This window comes from Ostrea edulis, chromosome 9, assembly GCF_947568905.1.
Source record: "Ostrea edulis chromosome 9, xbOstEdul1.1, whole genome shotgun sequence".
Lineage (NCBI taxonomy): Eukaryota > Metazoa > Mollusca > Bivalvia > Ostreida > Ostreidae > Ostrea > Ostrea edulis.
In genome coordinates this window covers 53,952,508-53,974,952 of record NC_079172.1, presented here as the reverse complement: position 1 = coordinate 53,974,952, position 22,445 = coordinate 53,952,508, and the positions used below count along the sequence as shown (strand labels likewise).

The 22,445-nt window shown below is 34.4% G+C and overlaps 1 protein-coding gene across 3 annotated transcripts in view; it reads left to right on the top strand.

Moving 5' to 3' along the window:
- The window catches only part of LOC125657678 (intraflagellar transport protein 81 homolog), a 38,730-nt gene extending 18,072 nt beyond the window's left edge, over positions 1-20,658 (top strand). The window contains exons 7-14 of one of the 3 annotated variants that reach the window (XR_008798646.1): positions 2,702-2,848; positions 8,254-8,403; positions 8,710-8,928; positions 12,591-12,677; positions 14,373-14,530; positions 16,960-17,219; positions 18,641-18,775; positions 20,369-20,658. Coding sequence is in view for 2 of the 3 variants with exons in the window: in XM_056149632.1 (XP_056005607.1) it covers positions 2,702-2,848; positions 8,254-8,403; positions 8,710-8,928; positions 12,591-12,677; positions 14,373-14,530; positions 16,960-17,209 (1,011 nt within the window). In the remaining variant the exon portion in view is untranslated. Of the gene's footprint in view, positions 1-2,701; positions 2,849-8,253; positions 8,404-8,709; positions 8,929-12,590; positions 12,678-14,372; positions 14,531-16,959; positions 17,327-18,640; positions 18,776-20,368 lie in introns of those variants that run through there. The other 2 variants (XM_056149632.1, XM_048888398.2) reach the window with 2 other exon arrangements.
- Positions 20,659-22,445: the final 1,787 nt, after the last annotated feature.

Here is a 22,445-nt window from a genome sequence, read left to right as displayed (position 1 = left end):
ACACAGAAATCATCATATCTCAAAGAAATCTATATCAAATCACCAAGCTTGGTGAATTCTCTGTCAAATATTTATACCAAACACACAGAAATCATCAAATCTCAAAGAAATCTATATCAAATCAACAAGCTTGGTGAATTCTCTGTCAAATATTTATACCAAACACACAGAAATCATCAAATCTCAAAGAAATCTATATCAAATCAACAAGCTTGGTGAATTCTCTGTCAAATATTTATACCAAACACACAGAAGTCATCAAATCTCAACAATAAGGCTGTACGTTAAAGAAATCGCTTATCAAATCACCAAGCTTGGTGAATTCTCTGTCAAATATTTATACCAAACACACAGAAATCATCAAATCTCAACAATAAGGCTGTACGTTAAAGAAATCTCTTATCAAATCACCAAGCTTGGTGAATTCTCTGTCAAATATTTATACCAAACACACAGAAATCATCAAATCTCAACAATAAGGCTGTACGTTAAAGAAATCTCTTATCAAATCACCAAGCTTAGTGAATTCTCTATTGGTTAATTCTCAGTAACAAGCAGTATGCTCTCTTTCAAATTTATGCATAAGTCAGCAAAAACAAATCTGTACAAGGTCTCTGGATACAGAAAAAAAAATAGTCATCAAGATCCTCATTTCAGGTCACTTGAGCCAAATGAGGTTTTTAAAAAGAAGAAGTCAAGAATTTGTTGAAATAATGATATTTAAAAAAAACAACCTATCCATCGTTGAAACCAGAATGAGGCTTAGGGAGGAGTGCAGATTTTAACATAGACAAACAATATTAAAGTGATAAAGTCACTACTTTCACTTTTCAGTTATACATATTCACCCTGATTTTTAGCCTAAAGATTTCCTCCTTCATTTTACAATATACAGCTTACTCTGGATATGTTGAAATTCAGGGGACCAACATGTCTCATTCAATAATTGAGGTTTAAAATAAGCAAAATCAGAAATTGTAGACAATATTGAAAGCTTTTTTTTACTTTTCGATTCAGATTACAAAAGCAGAATATAAACCATACCAATTGCATTGTTTGCAATCAATTTATAAATTATTACGTTAAAAAATATGAATAATAGAATAAATTTATTAGGCCACCTAAGATTCTTATTTTAAGAAAAATTGAGCTTTGATTGCTTTTGTTTTATATTGAACTGATTAATATATCTGTGAATAGTTAGATATTCTATAATTTTGTCATTAACTGATTAATTTATCCGTGAATAGTTAGATATCCTATAATTTTGTCATTACATGTAATATAAGTAACATGTTTTCAATTTACAAATACAGTCTCGAGCATAATTGTAGATCACATTTTCGTTTAGAAATCCAAATTTTTGTTCACACTCTCAGCGCCTTGATTTCCTGGTATTATGTTTCTTCTATGATATTGATAGTGAGTTCTACGTTGGAGATAATCATTGTGACAATATTTGTATTGGCTACCATTGGGATTTCAGAATTTCTTTATAATTAAGTCATTAAGCTCAACAAATGGCATGTCATGTCTTTGTCCACGTCAGATGTTATAGAGACTTTAGTTTGAGATTTTAGTGTGAACCCAACCTTTCAAAAACAATTTTAAATGTACTGTGATAGCAGCACACTGTTTGAAAATCTTAATTTAAGTACCGGGGTTAATCCCAAAATCCTTTGCTATTTCAGATTTTGACTTCTTATTCTTATGTATTGCTCTTTCTAATTGTGTCCAATGGCTTATTAAAGTTTTTATTTTAGTGGGTTGGCCATTTTTACAAAAATGATCCTGTCCACAAGTTATCAAAGCGTGGCCAAACTCTACTGTTATTTTATTATGAAAACAAATCAACAGTGTAATTACAATGTCACCAACTGTGACGACTCTGATCTAGGGGGACTATAACCATTGTAAAATATACAGACAACATGTTATCAACTCTGATGTAGGGGGACTATAACCATTATAAAATATACAGACAACATGTTATCAACTCTGATGTAGGGGGACTATAATCATTGTAAAATATACAGACAACACGTTATCAACTCAGTGCACTAATGATTGATTTCAAAGTAGGTGATATTTCAATGTAAGCAATTTCAATTTAACTGACATTTCAATGCAAAGAAATGGTAAATTGAGACTGGGGATTTGGTTTTATTTCAAAATAAGGGATATTTCAAAATAAAGCAATTTCAAGTGGAGGAAGCTGTACATGTAAAAACAAAAATATGATTTGTTAAATGTGTATGAGAGGTTGATACATATGTAATACCATTCCAAGTTATACAATGTTTATCTTAATGTACAAAATTATGCTGGTACATGAATTACCCTTTTCCCACTGAAAGAAAATTGAAATTTAAAGATGCCTAGTATATATTAATTAGGCTTTCATTAATTTCTAGATAACTCTCAGATGTGCAAAAAGTTTTTGAGCTGAAGTGGATAACAAGTTAAAATAAAATGTACAGTGTATATGAATATAACAGAATCCTATCAACATGAAGTTTTGCTGGGAATGTCTGGTGGTGATAATTGATATTCTTCATGTGCACATGTTGCTGTGTGACATTTTTGTAAATACAAATATACACAATGTATAAAGACTGTTATTTTTATGCAGAAAAGAATACATATACGGTGAAAGGTGTGTCTGTATTTGAATAACACTGACAGTAATTTCATCTTATAGGCTGCAATAATAGCTAGCAAGAAGGAGGGAGCTTTTAGAGATTTCCGAGATGTGCGAGATACATATCACAAGATATCTATGGAGTTGGAGCAGAAGCAAGATGTTGCCAAGGAAGCTGGGGGTGGAGAAGTTCTAAAAGGAGAGGACGTAAGTTACATAGGATTGTGTAGAGGATGTAAGTTACATAGGATTGTGTAGAGGACGTACGTTACATAGGATTGTGTAGAGGACGTAAGTTACATAGGATTGTGTAGAGGGCGTAATTAAGTTACATAGGATTGTGTAGAGGACGTAATTAAGTTACATAGGATTGTGTAGAGGGCGTAATTAAGTTACATAGGATTGTGTAGAGGACGTAATTAAGTTACATAGGATTGTGTAGAGGGCGTAAGTTACATAGGATTGTGTAGAGGACATAATTAAGTTACATAGGATTGTGTAGAGGATGTAAGTTACATAGGATTGTGTAGAGGACGTAATCAAGTTACATAGGATTGTGTAGAGAATGTAAGTTATATAGGATTGTGTAGAGATGTAAGTTACATAGGATTGTGTAGAGGACGTAAGTTACATAGGATTGTGTAGAGGACGTAAGTTACATAGGATTGTGTAGAGAATGTAAGTTACGTAGGATTGTGTAGAGGACATAAGTTACATAGGATTGTGTAGAGGACGTAAGTTACGTAGGATTGTGTAGAGGACGTAAGTTACGTAGAATTGTGCAGAGGATGTAAGTTACGTAGGATTGTGTAGAGGACGTAAGTTACGTAGGATTGTGTAGAGGACGTAAGTTACATAGGATTGTGTAGAGGGCGTAATTAAGTTACATAGGATTGTGTAGAGGACGTAATTAAGTTACATAGGATTGTGTAGAGGGCGTAATTAAGTTACATAGGATTGTGTAGAGGACGTAATTAAGTTACATAGGATTGTGTAGAGGATGTAAGTTACATAGGATTGTGTAGAGGACATAATTAAGTTACATAGGATTGTGTAGAGGATGTAAGTTACATAGGATTGTGTAGAGGACGTAATCAAGTTACATAGGATTGTGTAGAGGATGTAAGTTATATAGGATTGTGTAGAGATGTAAGTTACATAGGATTGTGTAGAGGACGTAAGTTACATAGGATTGTGTAGAGGACGTAAGTTACATAGGATTGTGTAGAGAATGTAAGTTACGTAGGATTGTGTAGAGGACATAAGTTACATAGGATTGTGTAGAGGACGTAAGTTACGTAGGATTGTGTAGAGGACGTAAGTTACGTAGAATTGTGTAGAGGATGTAAGTTACGTAGGATTGTGTAGAGGACGTAAGTTACGTAGGATTGTGTAGAGGACGTAAGTTACATAGGATTGTGTAGAGGGCGTAATTAAGTTACATAGGATTGTGTAGAGGACGTAATTAAGTTACATAGGATTGTGTAGAGGGCGTAATTAAGTTACATAGGATTGTGTAGAGGACGTAATTAAGTTACATAGGATTGTGTAGAGGATGTAAGTTACATAGGATTGTGTAGAGGACATAATTAAGTTACATAGGATTGTGTAGAGGATGTAAGTTACATAGGATTGTGTAGAGGACGTAATCAAGTTACATAGGATTGTGTAGAGGATGTAAGTTATATAGGATTGTGTAGAGATGTAAGTTACATAGGATTGTGTAGAGGACGTAAGTTACATAGGATTGTGTAGAGAATGTAAGTTACGTAGGATTGTGTAGAGGACATAAGTTACATAGGATTGTGTAGAGGACGTAAGTTACGTAGGATTGTGTAGAGGACGTAAGTTACGTAGAATTGTGTAGAGGATGTAAGTTACATAGGATTGTGTAGAGGACGTAAGTTACGTAGGATTGTGTAGAGGACGTAAGTTACATAGGATTGTGTAGAGGACGTAAGTTACAGAGGATTGTGTAGAGGACGTAATTAAGTTACATAGGATTGTGTAGAGGACGTAATTAAGTTACATAGGATTGTGTAGAGGACGTAATTAAGTTACATAGGATTGTGTAGAGGACGTAATTAAGTTACATAGGATTGTGTAGAGGACGTAAGTTACATAGGATTGTGTAGAGACGTAAGTTACGTAGGATTGTGTAGAGGATGTAAGTTACATAGGATTGTATAGAGGACGTAAGTTACGTAGGATTGTGTAGAGGACGTAAGTTACGTAGGATTGTGTAGAAGACGTAAGTTACGTAGGATTGTGTAGAGGACGTAAGTTACGTAGGATTGTGTAGAGGACGTAAGTTACATAGGATTGTGTAGAGGACGTAAGTTACGTAGGATTGTGTAGAGGACGTAAGTTACGTAGAATTGTGTAGAGGACGTAAGTTACGTAGGATTGTGTAGAGGACGTAAGTTACGTAGGATTGTGTAGAGGACGTAAGTTACATAGGATTGTGTAGAGGACGTAAGTTACATAGGATTGTGTAGAGGACGTAAGTTACATAGGATTGTTACATAGGATTGTGTAGAGGATGTAAGTTACATAGAATTGTGTAGAGGATGTAAGTTACATAGGATTGTGTAGAGGACGTAATTAAGTTACATAGGATTGTGTAGAGGACGTAAGTTGTTAAGTCTTTGAAAGTCTAGAAGTCATTCCTGATTGTGTAGATTTCCCGCATTTTTTTTATTTAGTAAGTATATAATTAATAACATGTTGATGATACAATATAAAGATAAGCACCTGTTCCCTTCTCATACTTGCTTACATTTTCATTCTCATACTCACTTACATTTTCATTCTCATACTCACTTACATTTTCATTCTCATACTCACTTACATTTTCATTCTCATACTTGCTTACATTTTCATTCTCATACTCACTTACATTTTCATTCTCATACTCACTTACATTTTCATTCTCATACTTGCTTACATTTTCATTCTCATACTCACTTACATTTTCATTCTCATACTTGCTTACATTTTCATTCTCATACTCACTTACATTTTCATTCTCATACATGCTTACATTTTCATTCTTCATAAATGCTATCCTCAGTGAAGACATTTTGTACAGTGGTCACAATGCAGATGTCACAAAACATGAGTCTCAGTTTGGAATACCATCTTAACCAGTCTCTGTTTGGTTATGCTTCCTTTTGACAATCTGAAAAAGAATAAAGAAAATGGGTACATGGCAGGAATGTAACATTATTTTCTGGGTTAGGGTGGGGTGGGGTGGGGTGTGAAGTCAGAGGAGAAGATCAGTTCACAATTGTCCAAACTTCAATATTCTAAATTGAGGAGTTGAGGGCAGAGGGTGTCCTCACTACATGAGATCATTGATCAGTTGAAGCTTATATTCTTACATTTCCATTATCATTCACTACTGCTATAAAGAAGGAGAGGGGGCAGTCATTTAATATATCTTACTTTGCATGTGAAAATAACTCTTTATATGTTAAAAATAAATCAATTTGTTTTGTGCATATCAATAACAACTAACCATATGCTTATAAAATATTCACTAGCTTCAAGACACATCACAATCAGAATATTGTTATTGACAAGCTTGGGCACAAACTATAAACTGGGAGATTATAACTGATGTATATGCAGTGATATAGCCAGTTTGACCCTGTTCCTAGTTTATGATCTGGCACTTATGTTGAGACAAAAACACTAATGAATGAGACTTTAATTGTAAAGTAATTGACCACAACACCCATCCAGTGTCCTGTATTATGCAGTTATTTTCTGTAGCCCTAAATTACCTGGGGTATTTTCTGGCCAGATCACTATGAGCACCAAAGTAATTGGAGAATTCTGATCACACTCACTAACAGGATTCACAGTATGATTGAATAGACAAATGGGTGATAAAAGACACATACATTTTTAATACATATATTTGATTTATTGTCTAAATTATTTTCACCACTTTTGAATTTCTTTTTGCCACTTCTGAAAAAAAAAAATCACCATTGGCAAAGCCCACAGCATTCTAATTTTCATGTCAAGGTTAGTTTAAGGTCATGATATTTTTATGCCAGAGGACTTTCAAATTCTGTTTTACCTGTAGTTGTATCCACTAGGACTATTTTTATGCCTCCGAGATCGAAGATGGGAGGGGGGAGGCATATTGTTTTTGCCCTGTCTGTCATTCTGTCTGAAACTTTAACTTTGCTAATAACTTTTGAACAGTAAGTGTTAGAGCCTTGATATTTCACATGAGTTTTCTTTGTGACAAGACCTTTCCGAGGGTACCAACATTTTTTACCCTGTGACCTTGACCTTAGAGTTTGACCTACTTTTTGAAAACTTTAACCTTGCTAATAACTTTTGAGCAGTGAGTGCTAGAGCTTTTATATTTCACTTGAGTATTCCTTGTGACAAGACCTTTCCGTGGGTACCAACATTTTTGACCCTGTGACCTTGACCTACATTTTGAAAACTGTAATTGACATTGACCGGAACTTCTAAGTGGTAAGTATTAGAGCTTTCATATTGCTCATGAGCATTTCTTGTGACAAGATCTTTCTACTGGTACCAAGATATTTGTCCTTGTGACCTTGGCCATCTTTGGAATTGGCCATTATTGGGGGTATTTGTGTTTCACAAACACATCTTGTTTATTATTCTATATTCGTTTGGGTGGGGGAAATTACAAAGCATGACCAACAAACACTGAAAGTTCAATAAAAATTTCTTAATTTCTTTGGATAATCATAAATGATTTTTTTTCCCATTGATTGTCATATCAGTCATATTTGTAGTTATTGAAACTTTTTCATGTGTTAACACTAGTCTAATGAAATGAAATAAAGTTGTGGTGTTGGACCATATAAGAAATAGAAAATGATTTTCTCAATTAAATGGCCTCCAGAGGGGTAGTAATTCAAAATATGCAAATTTTCTAAATTCTGTTAGCAATTAAGACTTATTTCCATGGTTTGAAAATCTTTTCTTTCTGTGAATTTGTTCTACTGGAGAAAGAAGGCATTGCTTTTAAATTTTATCATTTGAAGGAATAAAAAAGTACATGTATATTTTACTATGCCACTGATTCTACTTAGAATACAGTCACATGTAGATCAAGTTCCCCAGACCCCATTATCTTAACTGTAAACATGAAAGAACGGGGCTTGATGGCACATTCATTTTAAAAACTATAGGAATTACATGTACATACATGTAGCTGTATGGTGTATAGTATCCATCTTAAAGTAATATGTTAGTCTTTGTATAAACCAGGATCCAGTTTTTCAGAAGAACTATTTCAGTTTATTTGAAGATCTTATTCTTATTGTTATTACTATATGAAATTGAAAATTTTTATTTGAACATCATGCACAATTAGTCACTTATAAAATATCTTAAACAAGATTTTAGGACCATCTCAAAATTTTGGGTTGCAGTTGTAAGTTCTTTTGTAAAAAAAAATCCCAGGTTCACATTGTTTTCAGTAAGTAACACTCCTCCATTCCCCATTGTAACTTGGGATGCAAAGATTAGATGAAATTATGATGGTAAATATTTTACAAATACAGCTGTTTATGAAGTATTTTGTTTTGAATGAAAGTATTTTTCTTTATTAGTTCAAAAGATATGTCAACAAATTAAGGAGCAAGAGTACAATATACAAAAAGAAGAGGCAGGAGATCGCTGAGATCAGGGCTGAGCTGGGAGTTCTGTCTCGCACTGAGCAGATTCTTAGTCAGCGAGATGAATTCATTACCAGGAGCCTGGTAAGTCTTCAATGGTAAACTACTCTCTTTAGAAACAAATAATAAGAAATAGGGATAGAAAAATCAAAGTTTTTCTTTTCTTTTTGTAAATTGGCTTTCCGTTCAATTTGAAAATAAAAAATGTGAAATATTAGTACATTGTAAAAAAAAAAAATAAAAAATTGTAATCTTGGTAATGATGAGAGAGAAAGTGTACCATCAAATATTAAATTCTTTTATTTTAAACCTTATTCATTACATCCCTTTACTCCACACTTAATCCCTCTTTTCTAATGATTCATTTTATTACTATTTTCACTTTAAAAGGAAGCAGTAGAAAACAAGAAAGGCGTCTCTGGGTATCGTCAGACGCAGGAAGAACTGGAGAAAGTGTCAGCTGTTAAGAGTGAACTGGATGAGAAAAAAGGAAAAACTTTGGAGGATATCTCTGACATGGTTCAGCGACTTACCAGGACCATTGCTGCTAAGAAGAATTCTTTGGCTCCAATAATCAAGGAGCTGAGGCCAATGAGACAGCGAGCCCAGGTAAGAATGGCTCCACATCATGTATTGATCTGTACTGGTTCATGTATTTGTATGTCCCAATGACCCTTCTAACAAAACAATCTCATGCTGTTTCTGCTGTAACTGTCACCATGCCCCAAGTAAGAATGCAAGTTTTATGACATATATATACTTTTTTGCCCATTCTAAAATATATAATAAAAGAACTATAAAGGAATTAACAGTGTTTGCAAATTTTCATTCAGATAGAAGAATTTTTGGATCTGTAATCCACGTACTGTCCAGCCAGTATTTTTAGCTCACCTGAGCTATAAACTCAAGTGTCAGAGCTTTTCTGATCACCTTTTGTCAGGCATTCATCTGTCCATCTGTCCAGCCAGTATTTTTAGCTCACCTGAGCTATAAACTCAAGTGTCAGAGCTTTACTGATCACCTTTTGTCAGGCATTCATCTGTCCAGCCAGTATTTTTAACTCACCTGAGCTATAAACTCAAGTGTCAGAGCTTTACTGATCACCTTTTGTCAGGCATTCATCTGTCCAGCCAGTATTTTTAACTCACCTGAGCTATAAACTCAAGTGTCAGAGCTTTTATGATCACCTTTTGTCAGGCATTCATATGTCTGTCTGTCAGTCAACTTTACAAAGTGGAGATTCAAAATCATTCCAATCATGGCCCCTTGGGATAGGAATAGGTTACAATAGGGGATCAATTTTACATGGGGATATATAGGAATTCAAAAATCTCTTAAAATGTTTTTCTCAAGAACAACAAGGCGGTCCATAATTATTTATATTAATATGAAAACATCCTCAGTTAGTGTAAATTCAAGTTTGTCAAATAATAGCCCAGTGAGGTAGAGTGGGGCAATAATGGGGAACAAAGTTATTTATGGGATATATGGGGAGGACCTTTAAAAATCCTTATATCAAGAACAACAGTGCCATGATTTTTCATATGCCAGCATTCTCAGGTAGTGCAGATTTCAGATCATTTAAATCATGGCACCAAACGAGGCACAATAAGTGATCACATTTATGAGCAAATTAAGACCAGCAGGGCCTTGATTTATCACCATTTATATGCAAGCATCCTCAAGTAATGCAGATTCAAATCATGGCCTGGAGGAGAAGGTGGGCAGAATGGGGTGTCTAGAGGGGTTCAAAGTTTTACATGGGAATATATAATCTTTGAAAATTTTCTTTTAAAGAACAACCATTTATAAATATTAAAAGACAAGCATTCCATGGATGAGCATGTAGATTCATATTTGACTAATGTTGGCTTCAATATGGAATCAAAGTTTTTCTGAGAATATATATGAAATTCGGAAGAAAAAATTTGAAGGAGTATCACGGCCACACTAAATATATCATTATGCAAATGTACTGAATTTTGGCTGGGTTTTTTTTTTATGGACCCAGGGGTTAGGTGGGACTAAAATCAGAGATCAAAGTATACATAATACATAAATATGGATGGGAAGGGGGGGGTGTCTTCCAAAAAATCTTCTCCAGAACAGCAAGGCTATGTTAGTCATATTGAGGCACCCCCATGCTGTGTGGATTCAAATTCAGTTAAGTCACAACTCCATGAGGCTAAGGTTAGGGTCATAACGGGGCATTAAAATTTGTCATGGAATTAAAGTGGGTCAAGATCTTTTTAAAATCTTCTGCAGAACAGCAGGACCAAGGTGACTCAGGTGAGCGTTGTGGCCTTTTGGCTTCTTGCTGTAACAAAAAAAAAATGTTTGTACTTCCTGTTATCATAGTGACACTTTGCAGATTTGTCATTAACAGAATTATAGGACTTGTTCTCTTTTCTTCTTACCCTATTTTTCTCCATCAATAGAGGATTTACAACATTTTCCTCCATCAATAGAGGATTTAAAACATTTTCTTATTTCATTGTGGATCATCAAGTATCAGTAGTTATATTTTTAATCTTAGTCCTAAAATATCATATCATGAATTATTATTAATGTTTCTATTCCACAAAGACAGCATGTCAAGAATGTCTGGCACGCAAAGTTTGGAATTTCATTAGGTCTGAGAAAAAATGGAAATTTTGTGATAGCACACAAATTGTATGTATTAAAAAAGTATATGTATATAAGAAAACATTTCTGGGAGTAAGTTCATTTTAAAAGAAACCCACCTACCTCCCCAAACTGTGCAGGTAGATACCCACCTACCTCCCCAAACTGTGCAGGTAGATACCCACCTACCTCCCCAAACAATTTGTCCATGTAGATACCCACCTACCTCCCCAAACAATTTGTCCATGTAGATACCCACCTACCTCCCCAAACAATTTGTCCATGTAGATACCCACCTACCTCCCCAAACAATTTGTCCAGGTAGATACCCACCTACCTCCCCAAACAATTTGTCCATGTAGATACCCACCTACCTCCCCAAACAATTTGTCCAGGTAGATACCCACCTACCTCCCCAAACAATTTGTTCAGGTAGGTGCAGATAGGACTACCCCTTTTTGATATCTTGACATATAGCATATCTTCTACTGAGGCACATTTAGCTCTATTACTATCATAATGATAAAAGTATTGAGAACATGTATTGTAATTCTTCAATGTTAAAGATTCCTTAAGCTCCTAGAGAATAAATGAGAATATCATATGGGACATAGAAGTAAACACGTCTCTCATTACAATGTACAACACAGCAGATGTTGTCTTTGTTTATAAATAGAAACGTAGATGTACTGAAGGCTCTCAGGAATAAATAGGTAAAAAAGGAACTATTGTTTATAAAGAAAATTACATGTCAATGTTAATTAGTTTCCATCTCTATTTTCCATAAAATATTCTTATAGCAGGATTTATACGAGATTCATGTTGATCCGATTTGATGCCATCATGTTTGTGAGTCATTAGGAGTATAAACCTCTCATGAATATGTACGCATTAGTCAAGTGACATTTACATAAGGAGGGCAGTTTCACTTCTGCCAGTGTATATATATCTGTCTGATAACTGGTTTATTGCTACATTGATAACTTAAAGTGGCTGTTTGATGAACGGAATGTTTGCTTTGTATGGGAAGACGCACATAATACTCCCACTATTGTTTGATGTAAGACTGAATAAAAATGAATATACAGATATGAATTATGCATGAAGTAAATTGGAAAAGAGATTATCTATAAGACTAAATTGAAGGATTTTACTTGTTTATATATATATATATATATATATAAAATAAAAAAATAAAATCCATTACTCAAACTTTTATCTATAGCGCTTTCGCCCTGCGGGCTCGTCAGTAGATTTTTAAACCTTAAAGTGTCAAGGAAGGTTTAAAAATCTACTGACGAGCCCGCAGGGCGAAAGTGCTATAGATAAAAGTTTGAGTGTTGGATTTTATTTTTTTACTTTATTCTACCCCGATACCAAGAAAAAAGAATTTATTGAATATATATATATATATATATATATATATATATATATATACTGAACATCTTGATAGAAATACAGTTTTATCTCTATTTTAATTATACATGTGTGTGTGTGTGTGTGTGAGAGAGAGAGAGAGAGAGAGAGAGAGAGAGAGAGGTTCAATTTAAGGTTATATGCTATATGTCTATAACTCTGTTAGTTGTTAATGGTAGTGGAATTTGAAGTCTACAAAGTTATGAATCATGGATTTCCTGTCACTATAGGAGCTGACAAATCGCCACACAGAGAAGAAGCAAGCCTATGATACGGCTGCTGCCGGCCTGGAGAGTAACATGGCCAAACTAGAACAGGTAGGATTACTGGCTCCACCACTCATCTTTAGGAGGGGAAATTCTAATGCACAATAGAATAAAATTATTATTATATAAATTATGAATTATGGTAGATCTACTCTCACTTGACATAGGATTTTGGAAAATCTTAATTTCATTAAACTTCGCACATGATAGAAATTCATTTTTTGGAGGAATTTCATTCACTGAGTATATTAAAATATCTGGTAAATTATTTAATACTGAAAAAGTTTAAATATATAATTTAAAAAGTAGCAGCTTTTGAAACTGTTGAAATTAAAATTTTGTCATCTTAACTAGTTTTTATGTTCTATGATATGCTGTTTAATGAACAATAGTGAATTTCTTATGTTGACTTACACTTCTGTCTATGTATGTCTGACATCTTTAAAAAGGTGGCAACATATATACATTTTCTTTGTTTATTGATTAAATTAAACTATATCAAGTGGAAATCAATAGTGCTTCTACTTTGAATCATTTTAAAATATTGCTAAGTAACATGAGGGTGGAGCCACCTTAAATTTATAATCATTGGCATGTATCATTCTCTCACCAGAGGGTGCATTATGCAAGCTTCACTTACACCTCTGTCAACACTTGGAAAATAGTCCCTACATCATGTGGCAATTTAATCACATTGTATAAATTTATTCGTTTTTTTTTCCTTTAAAGGGACTGGTTCACGATTTTTGATAAAAATATTTTTTTCATTTTTGATGGTAAACATAAAAAATATAACTCATTTGATATTGACAGCCAAAATTTTGACCTTCTGAATGCAAGAATAAATGCAATATTTTAGCCTTAAATCTGTGTTATGTAAACATAGACTCGAGTCTTTTTATGTATACAAACAAACAAGTGAAATATTGATTTTGTAATACAAAGCATCTTAATTTTGCATATTCACAAATTTGAACTTTTAGATGACACAGTTACCCCAAAAATGCTTGAAATGTGAATTTTAGATATATTAAACTTTAATAGATTGATATCCATTTCTTTTGAAAATTTAGTAACCAATAACATACCGCAATCTTTGTTTACAAAACAAATAATAAACTCTCTAAATTGAGCTTCTGTGATAATGTATAACCTTAATTTTTATGTGAACTCTTTTAAACACATTAGACAGTAGATTTTGATGATTAAAAGTGAAAAAGAAAATTTTTGGGAAAATGGTCAATCAGTCCCTTTAAAAGTTTCAGCAACAGGTGATAAACCCGCCTCCATATTCTACTGGAACATTCATGAGTCACCATGTAATGAAAAACATAAAACATATCAGCTGTTTATGTCTTATTTTGAAAGTCTTATCATATTCTTTAGAGCCTCTTGCTTTCGATTCCTTATGAATGTCCTACATTCATACACATATTACACGGAGTCATTCCTAATTCAGTGTCAGAAAACAGCAATTTTAAACAATTTACAGTAAACATCAATTTAATTGCACCAAAAGCATTTCAAGATTTGACAAAATATTTAGTCCAAAATATAAACCATACATATTAGAAATTTTTACAAGATGGTGCTGACAGAGGTGTAGTGTCCATAGCATAAAATGTGGCATGTATATATTTTTAGAAAAGAGCTTTGAATCAAAGATAACTGACAGTAAAAAAGAAAAAAAATCATATCTAGTGTTGTACAATTTAAAACTTGTTCACATCGATATCTGTTGAACAGGAGGTTCGTGCCTACCAGGAAGAGTGTTCTCAGGAGGAGTCGCGCTATCACTACCTCCACTGCATGATGCAGATGGTGGAGGTTCAGCAGAGGAAGGTGGCTGATGAAATGAAAGCCTACACATCTGCAGACCCGTACGCTCGCAAAAAGACTTACAGGTAAGACACAAACACTTATATTGGGTTTAAGATCACAGATAGATCTACCCACAAATAGAAATTATTGAAATTGTCAACAAGATGTGTTTGTGAAATACTGATGGGGCATCAGCATTTCACAATTCATATTATATATTTCATATTACGTATGGCAGCAAAGTAGTTATGGTACCCAAAGAAAAGTTTTGTCACAAGGAATACACCTGTGAAATATGAAAGCCGTATAACCATTCAGGAGTTATGGCCAAAGTAATTTTTTTTTCAAAAGTAGGCTAAACTCCCAGGTCAAGGTCATGAGATAAAAAAAATTGATACTAATAAAAGTAAAAAAAAAAGGTGGGGGGGGGGATATACGTGTAAACTGTGAAAGCTTTATCACTAAACATTCAAAAGTCATGACCAAGGTTAAGCCTTTTCAAAAGTAGGTCAAACTCCAAGGTCATGTGGTCAAAGATATTGGTACCAAAAGAAAGGTCTTATCAAGAGGAATACACATGTGAAATATGAAACCCTATCACTAACCACTCGAAAGTTATGAACAAGGTTAAAGATTTTCAAAAGTAGGTCAAGCTCCAAGATCAAGAGGTTTGAAAAAAAATTGTTAGCTAAAGAAAGGTATTGTCACAAGATTGCCAACTAATCAAGTTATGACCAAGGTTAAAGTTTTTCAAAAATAGGTCAAACTCCGAGGTCACATGGTGAAAATTTTGGTACCAAAGATAGGTCTTGTCACAAGGAATACATATGAAATACAGTATGAAAGCCTTATCACCATCCATTCAAAAGTTTTGGCCAAGGTTATGGCCAAGTTGTTGCAGACAAACAGACAGACAGACGGACAAAAGGATAGACCAAAATCTATATGCCCCCAAATCTCTGATTACGGGGCATAAAAAGCAGACAAATCCCTGATTACGGGGCATAAAAAGCAGACAAATCCCTGATTACGGGGCATAAAAAGCAGACATGCATGATGGTCTGACTAAATGCAGAAATGGTTATTATTTTATCTTAGAAATATACATTTTTCAATGTCAGTTATTATTGTATGAAAATGAAAAACTATATGTGGAAGGAAATTGGCAATTTAGTTGAAGGGTTGGAGGGTATAAAATAGCTTATAAACATTTCTCCTGTGTTTAAAGCTTCTTTTTTTAGGTCACCTGAGTCACTCAGTAATCAGTGTAATTAAATTGAGCACATTGAATTTGAGGAACTGGGGAGACATTTGTTTTTTAAATAAACAAATTATATTCAAATGAAAAATGTAGTGCTGTTGCAGTCTTAGGATTTCCTAAACTGTGAATTGTTTTGTTGGCAGTAAATAAATGTCTGACATGTCACTCAAGTACCAATGAAATTATACAACCAAACTAACAATGGGGTATCTATGATGGATTTTGAGAAAAATCTCTGAAAAGTCAGATTTTGTAAAGTAAAAAAAGTGTAAAAGTCTCCAATGTGAAGCAACCCCACTCTAACAAGCTAAATTCCTTGTTATTATAGGAGTCTGTGGTAAAACTCTTGACTACCAACACATATACTCACTCAGCAGTAAAGCATTAAAAAACCCACTATAATTTAAAAAATATTTATTCAATAAATTGATGGAATTGGGAAGTAGGCTTAGCCTATATGAGCCCTCTCCCTAAAGATCAAACAGGATATGTACATGTACAAAATTGTATATCATATGTAATTAATTTGGGGTTTACATGTATAAAAATAAATTAACAGCTGTATAATATTTGTACATAGTACAATTTAGTGTACTATACAAGTATAGATATAGTATTGATGGTGTCAGATATATTAAATTTTATAATATTCATTTGATATATTTGGAGATTACCTACACTATAAACAGGAATCAGGAGCAGATCACTCTAACTGCTAAAAACTTTTGGGTATTTCTGTAGTGCAATACATCAGGAGCCCTTAAAACACAAAAAAAGGATGAAACCTGAAAACTGTTGGTACATTGATAGAGATATTACACATGTATGTAGATTGCTTTCAAAAGAAATGTAGGACTGAGCTCATTGACAGGTAGCTTCATAAAAAAAAAAATAATGATAATGTGAATTCGTTGTTATACACCTGTAATTGATATCCACCTTAATTAACAAGAAACTTTTCTCAGGAAATGAAATTCCATGCTTTTACTTATTTAATCCCCCTCGAATTTACTTGCATTTAGTCTAAAATAGTATGGAAATCAGACTTATGTTTTCGTGAATAGCTGCTGAATGATGATTTTTGCCAAATGTAGTAAATCATGCAAATTAAAGAAAATCATGTAATTTACGGAAAATATAGCCAATAAAGAGGATTGAATTAAACTGACGGTTTCTGTTCACTATAGAATTAAACTGACGGTTTCTGTTCACTATAGAATTAAACGGACGGTTTCTGTTCACTATTAACAGGGAGCTGTACCAGAGGAAAGTTCAAGAACAGGAGAACCTTGGTAAGGGCCTGAGGGAACAGCAGAAGTCGGTCAGGGAGAACCACGGCCCCAGTCTCAGGCAAATGAAGATGTGGAAGGACGTGGAAAGACTGCTGGAGTGCAAGAGGCACTGCTTCGAGTTGTCAGGGGGGCTGGGAGGAGGTCTCGGAGGGGGTGTCTATGGAGATCAGCCCCCTGCTGTATTGGAGGAAGACCGACTTGTCATGTGATAAACTTTGTGTTAGTGAACAATCCAATTATCTGACTATTTGGTGTTAGTAGATCTCTACATCATTCCGTCCAATTTCTTTGAAGTATTTATTAAAATTTATGATTTTGGGTCAAAACCTGAGTTTATCATGCTTGGTGTGGTCACTCAATACACCTCAGAGTAAATAATGAATCAAATTTCAGATTAGATAATGCGTTGAAATCATTTATACATGTATTTCAAATATTTTGGTTTGACTTTTTGTAGTGATGAGATTCGTTCGTGGATTGGTTATATTGGTAACAATGCCTATTAAAAGTATCTACGAAATTAATGCACAAATGATGGAAACACGTTGATTTTACAGCATATTTGTACAGGTACAAGGTCACGCATTGCGAAGTAAATGTGCCTATGATGATTTCTGTATCTGTGACAACAAACCTTCGAGTGTTCGCAATATAAATAGGTGTGTGATAACTAACTTTGGCAATGATGGATCAAAAACCATAAATAAATCTACTGTACTGCTCCACCTTCATGTGTATGTATGACTAGTAGTTTTGGTTTTTCAATTGGTGAATCTCATATTTCCACATTTTCTTATTTGACAATTGTTTTTCCTGCAGTAAACGGCATTTTCCCTTAACAAATATATTTTCAAAAGCTCGTTGATCTCATTATTTTCAGAAGACTGACACTTTGAATTCTCAGAATAAACTAGAAGACAGCTTTTTATATGCCCGTCTTTGTCTACGTCTGTCTGTCCGTTCGGGGTTTTCCGTTTCTAATTTCCTTTCTCTGTCACATATCAAGCGGAAACTTGCAATGTAGCTTCCTCATACATCACTCTAGATCTTTTTGCTATTTTGATCCATTTCGACCTCTCTTGCAGGAGTTTTGCCCCTTTATTTTAATTTTATTGTTATATGACGGGTACATAATTTGTCCGGTAAATTCCTCCCACAAAATTTTCAAGTGAAGACCATCTTGTCTTACAGAGTGTTTGTATGGGTATTGAAGATGTGCATTGTGGCAAGGATTTTGATTTTTTCCAATTTTTGAGAAAATGACAGGTTGTTGAACTTGGTCCGTTTTGAGGAATTATTACATAAAGAGACATGATTTGTCTGTTTTTCCTTCCACAGTTTTCAAGTGAGGACCTTATTATTTTACAGAGTATTTGTATAGGTATGTGCATGTGGCAAGGATTTTGATTGTCTTCAATTTTTGAGAAAATTACAGGTTGTTGACCTTAGTCTGTTTTAAGGAAATATATAAAATAAAGGACATGTCACAGTTAAGAAGCTAGGGTCCTTGTAAATAATTTGAAGATGTGCATAATGCAAGGATTTTGATTCTCAACAAATTTTTTTTTTCTTCTACGTTTTAAATATATACATACAGGTTGTTGAACTTGGTCAAATATTGGGAAATGTTTTACTTGCAGAAATCTTGGTTTGTCACAGTTTTTAAACAAAGACCTTTATTTATACAATGCAGAGAAAGTATGTCACAGCCTGATGATGGCTGATACTACCCGAGGCAAAGTTCTACAAATTATGGCTTTTAAAAAACACCCTATGTAAGTATTTTCAGGGGCGTATTATGTACCGTTTGCGGTACTTTGTTCCAATGAATTAGTTGAATGGCAATGGGATTTTTCAAAAAGAAAAATAACAAATTCCATTGCAATAACTCGAATTCACTGAAGGTTCTCCGTATCACGTCGGGTTACTAATGAAGGCATAATGCAACTGACAGTATGATGCTGGTAAACCACATATTTGTATAACTAATACTTGGACACCATAGTGTTGCGATATGTAGTGCCCAGATAAACCATTAATTACATGTACCTTTCGCATTGTTATGAAATTTTAATTAAACCAGATGGACTAATTTCGTGTATATTTAACACCGGAGGACTTGGACAGACTTTACCCCTATCTTCACCGGTCAGTGAGTCACCCACACACGCCGCACGGACAGAGCCCGCGAGGAGCGTGAGCCGTGATCTGGTGATTGCTGACCCCGATAATATACGTAGATCTTTGTGTGCTACGATTTGGGTGGAGCTTCACATTGATGAGCTCAGTGTATATAGATTGAGAACAAGAAGAAGTCCCAGATTCTCGGCATTTATAACCTAGTCATAGGACTCTGGTCCTACCAAACAGAGATCCACCCTGGGGATTTGTGTAAACTGTTTGACTACATTGATTATTGATAATGGTACATATATTAATCAAACTAACGAATTTTTATCCATCTCATTAATTTTATTATAATTGGTGAAAAAACTCTTTGTCGCGCATTAATTTTCGTAATCCCGATCTAATTAATTATGCTGAATTATTCGTCAATTTTCTCTATTTTGGACATATTGTCTTTCTGTCATATTTTTGTTTTACAATAAAAATCCGCATTATGACTACTTTTATGCTGAATAAAAATATGACAAAGACAATATGAAAAATTTAGCATCTTGCCGAATTGCGATGTTCGACAGATCCTTAATTTATATACACGCATACAGTGGTGGATCCCCCCCAAATGTCAAAGGGCTAGGGGTTGTCCGCCCAAATATTGTGAACTTAGTTCGAATAATATTTGTACTACCAACAATTAATGTAGTCGAGCGATCTACACATTTATGCTAATTAAAAATCCCCAGGCTTTTCTACAGTTATCCAGGGTTCTCTGTTTAGCATATTCGGATTGAGAAATTGTAAAAATTCGTATTTGATTTAAACTAGTACTGTTAATACTTAAAAAAAAAAAAAAAAAGGTGTATAAAATACAGTAATAATATTTCGAGAAACGTACACGATTTTACCGCCGGACACCTAGATTTTCTTAATTCCTATATTAGAATGTTAATGGCTGAAATATTTCGAGTTTTCTGGGAATACATGTATAATTTTCACTCTTGTACAATGTCAGTTTTGAACTAATGATACTCTGCCACAAATCTTGCATGAAAAAGAGCGCTGCACACTTTAAAATTGTGGACGTAATTCAGAGAAAGTCGTGAATAAAAAGAAAAGTGACCTCTCTTATAATTGATAACCCCCAAAAAATAAAATGAATAAGTTTTCGTTATGATATGTCATTAGATAATATGAGCTTTGTGGAATTATTTGTTGAAAGACCAGTAATTTTCTTTCTTCTTCAGAGAGCTAGTTCTGCAGCTAAAAGGGTGCCAGAGGTAATACTTGTGAAGGAAGAAAGGAAACAACCGTCCGTGAAACAACAATCGTCTTTTATATAAACGAGTCATGTCTTTAACTATATCGCAATATGTACTGAAACTATATCGCAATATGTACTGAAACTATATTGGAAATTCTATTGTTATAACGATCTATACTGAGCAAAATAAGTTTAGCAATTTAAATATTTGATATGATACATATGAGAGGAAAAGGTTGTTGTTTTTTGATAAATAAAAATTATGGATTTTCACGTAACAATATTATGTCGCAGTTTAAAGAGAATCATGTTCCGTTACGTAAGAAAGCGACGTAAAACAGCTGAGGCACATGGATTGGAAAGTAACCACCAGTATCGGTCTTTTGTATAGCTTCCAGTTGCAACAATAACTAGCTATACAGCGGCGTCTCGTGCTCCTTTTCAGGTTTCTGACCTCGAGCTTTGTGATCTGGTTTCATTCGTGCTATACATATACCAAACGTCACTTCCGATACCCTGTTGACGTTATGTCGTTGCCTTGAACGACGGCCAAAAATATTCCAAACATGTTCAATTGGTTACAAATCTGTCAATCTCGCCGGCCAATCCAAGACCTCAACGTTTTACTGACGTAAGATGTCCTGCGTGTGGCGTAATATTGCTGGAAAATCCTCGCTTGTCTTCAACGCAGGAAGGAAACAACAGGAACAACGATCTCATTGCAGTATTTTTGGAAAATTTATTGGTAGTTGCAAAATCGACGTTGAAACGTGACTCATAAGTAAACAGTACCTCATTCCATTGCATTTGAATCCAGCGATGACGTGTGTTGGCCGATGCAAGCTGGGATTTACGATGACATTGAGTTAGTGGCATTGCAGTGAGAGGACTTCGAGCCTGAACATTTGCAGAACACTGCCCACATTCACTCCATTTGCACGCTGTAACTCGTCTGCAACTTTAGGAGCAGCCATGAAATGATTACGATTTAATGATGAAACGATCTTGTATATCAGTATTCTCTTTAGAGAAGTCGATAGGTCTCTTGACTTCTCTAAAGAGAATAGTCTATCAGTCGTTTTCCGTGGACGTCCTGATCAGATCAGAAACGTGCAATAGTTTGAAATCGGTTCAGAAGTCGGCAAATGGTGGATTAAAGTGTTGGACGACATCTTTCTGCGAACACCCTGCATTTAATTAGCATTGGTGTTCATTCCCATTTGATTTTACCGCTTTTTATTCACAGGCGAGCTTTAAAAGATCGTGCGCATTCGAGCATGACCTATAATTGTTTTGTAGAATCCTTATCACGTTCGATGACATTATTTCCGAACGCCAGCTTTCAAAATGTTTCGGTTTTTTGTTATCTCTGTATCTCTTGATTTTATGGAAAACATGCTACAAAATCAAGTTATTTTTTTTAAAATTATCCCTATATAAATACACTTGATAAACTTAATTTGCTCTGTATGATTTACCAATACAACCTGCCATTGGGACAATTGCTGTCTTGCGTGTTTCATACCAATTGTTAGGCCGTTCTTTACACACTGAGTTTGATTACGGATTACTCCGTTTACCTGATCAAGATATAGGACCCACGGCGGGTGTGACCGGTCAACAAGGGATGCTTACTCTTCCTAGGCACCTGATCCTGCCTCTGGTATGTCTTGGGGCCCCTTGGTTTGCCCAACTCTTAATTTTGTATTCTTTGTAGGAGTTATAAGATTGATCACTGTTCGCTTCGCCTTTTTGTCAATCCGTTGAAGTCCCGTTAATGTGAATAAATGTTTCTTGAAGGAAAAAAATCAAATGTATCTCTCCAACATTGGAGGTATCAAAATACAGCGACATATTTTTCACGTTTATATTCAAGTTTGTTCACTATGAAATTGCCGAAATATTAGAATCTTCATGGCTATATAACAAGAGCACTATATTTGTAGCTGAAATGGACCTTGTCCTGTGCGTCTCATTAACGAGATTAAGAGATGTAAATCATAAAAAAGAGATATAGATTCACACTCCGTACTACGAAAATTGTCTCGACATGTCAAGTT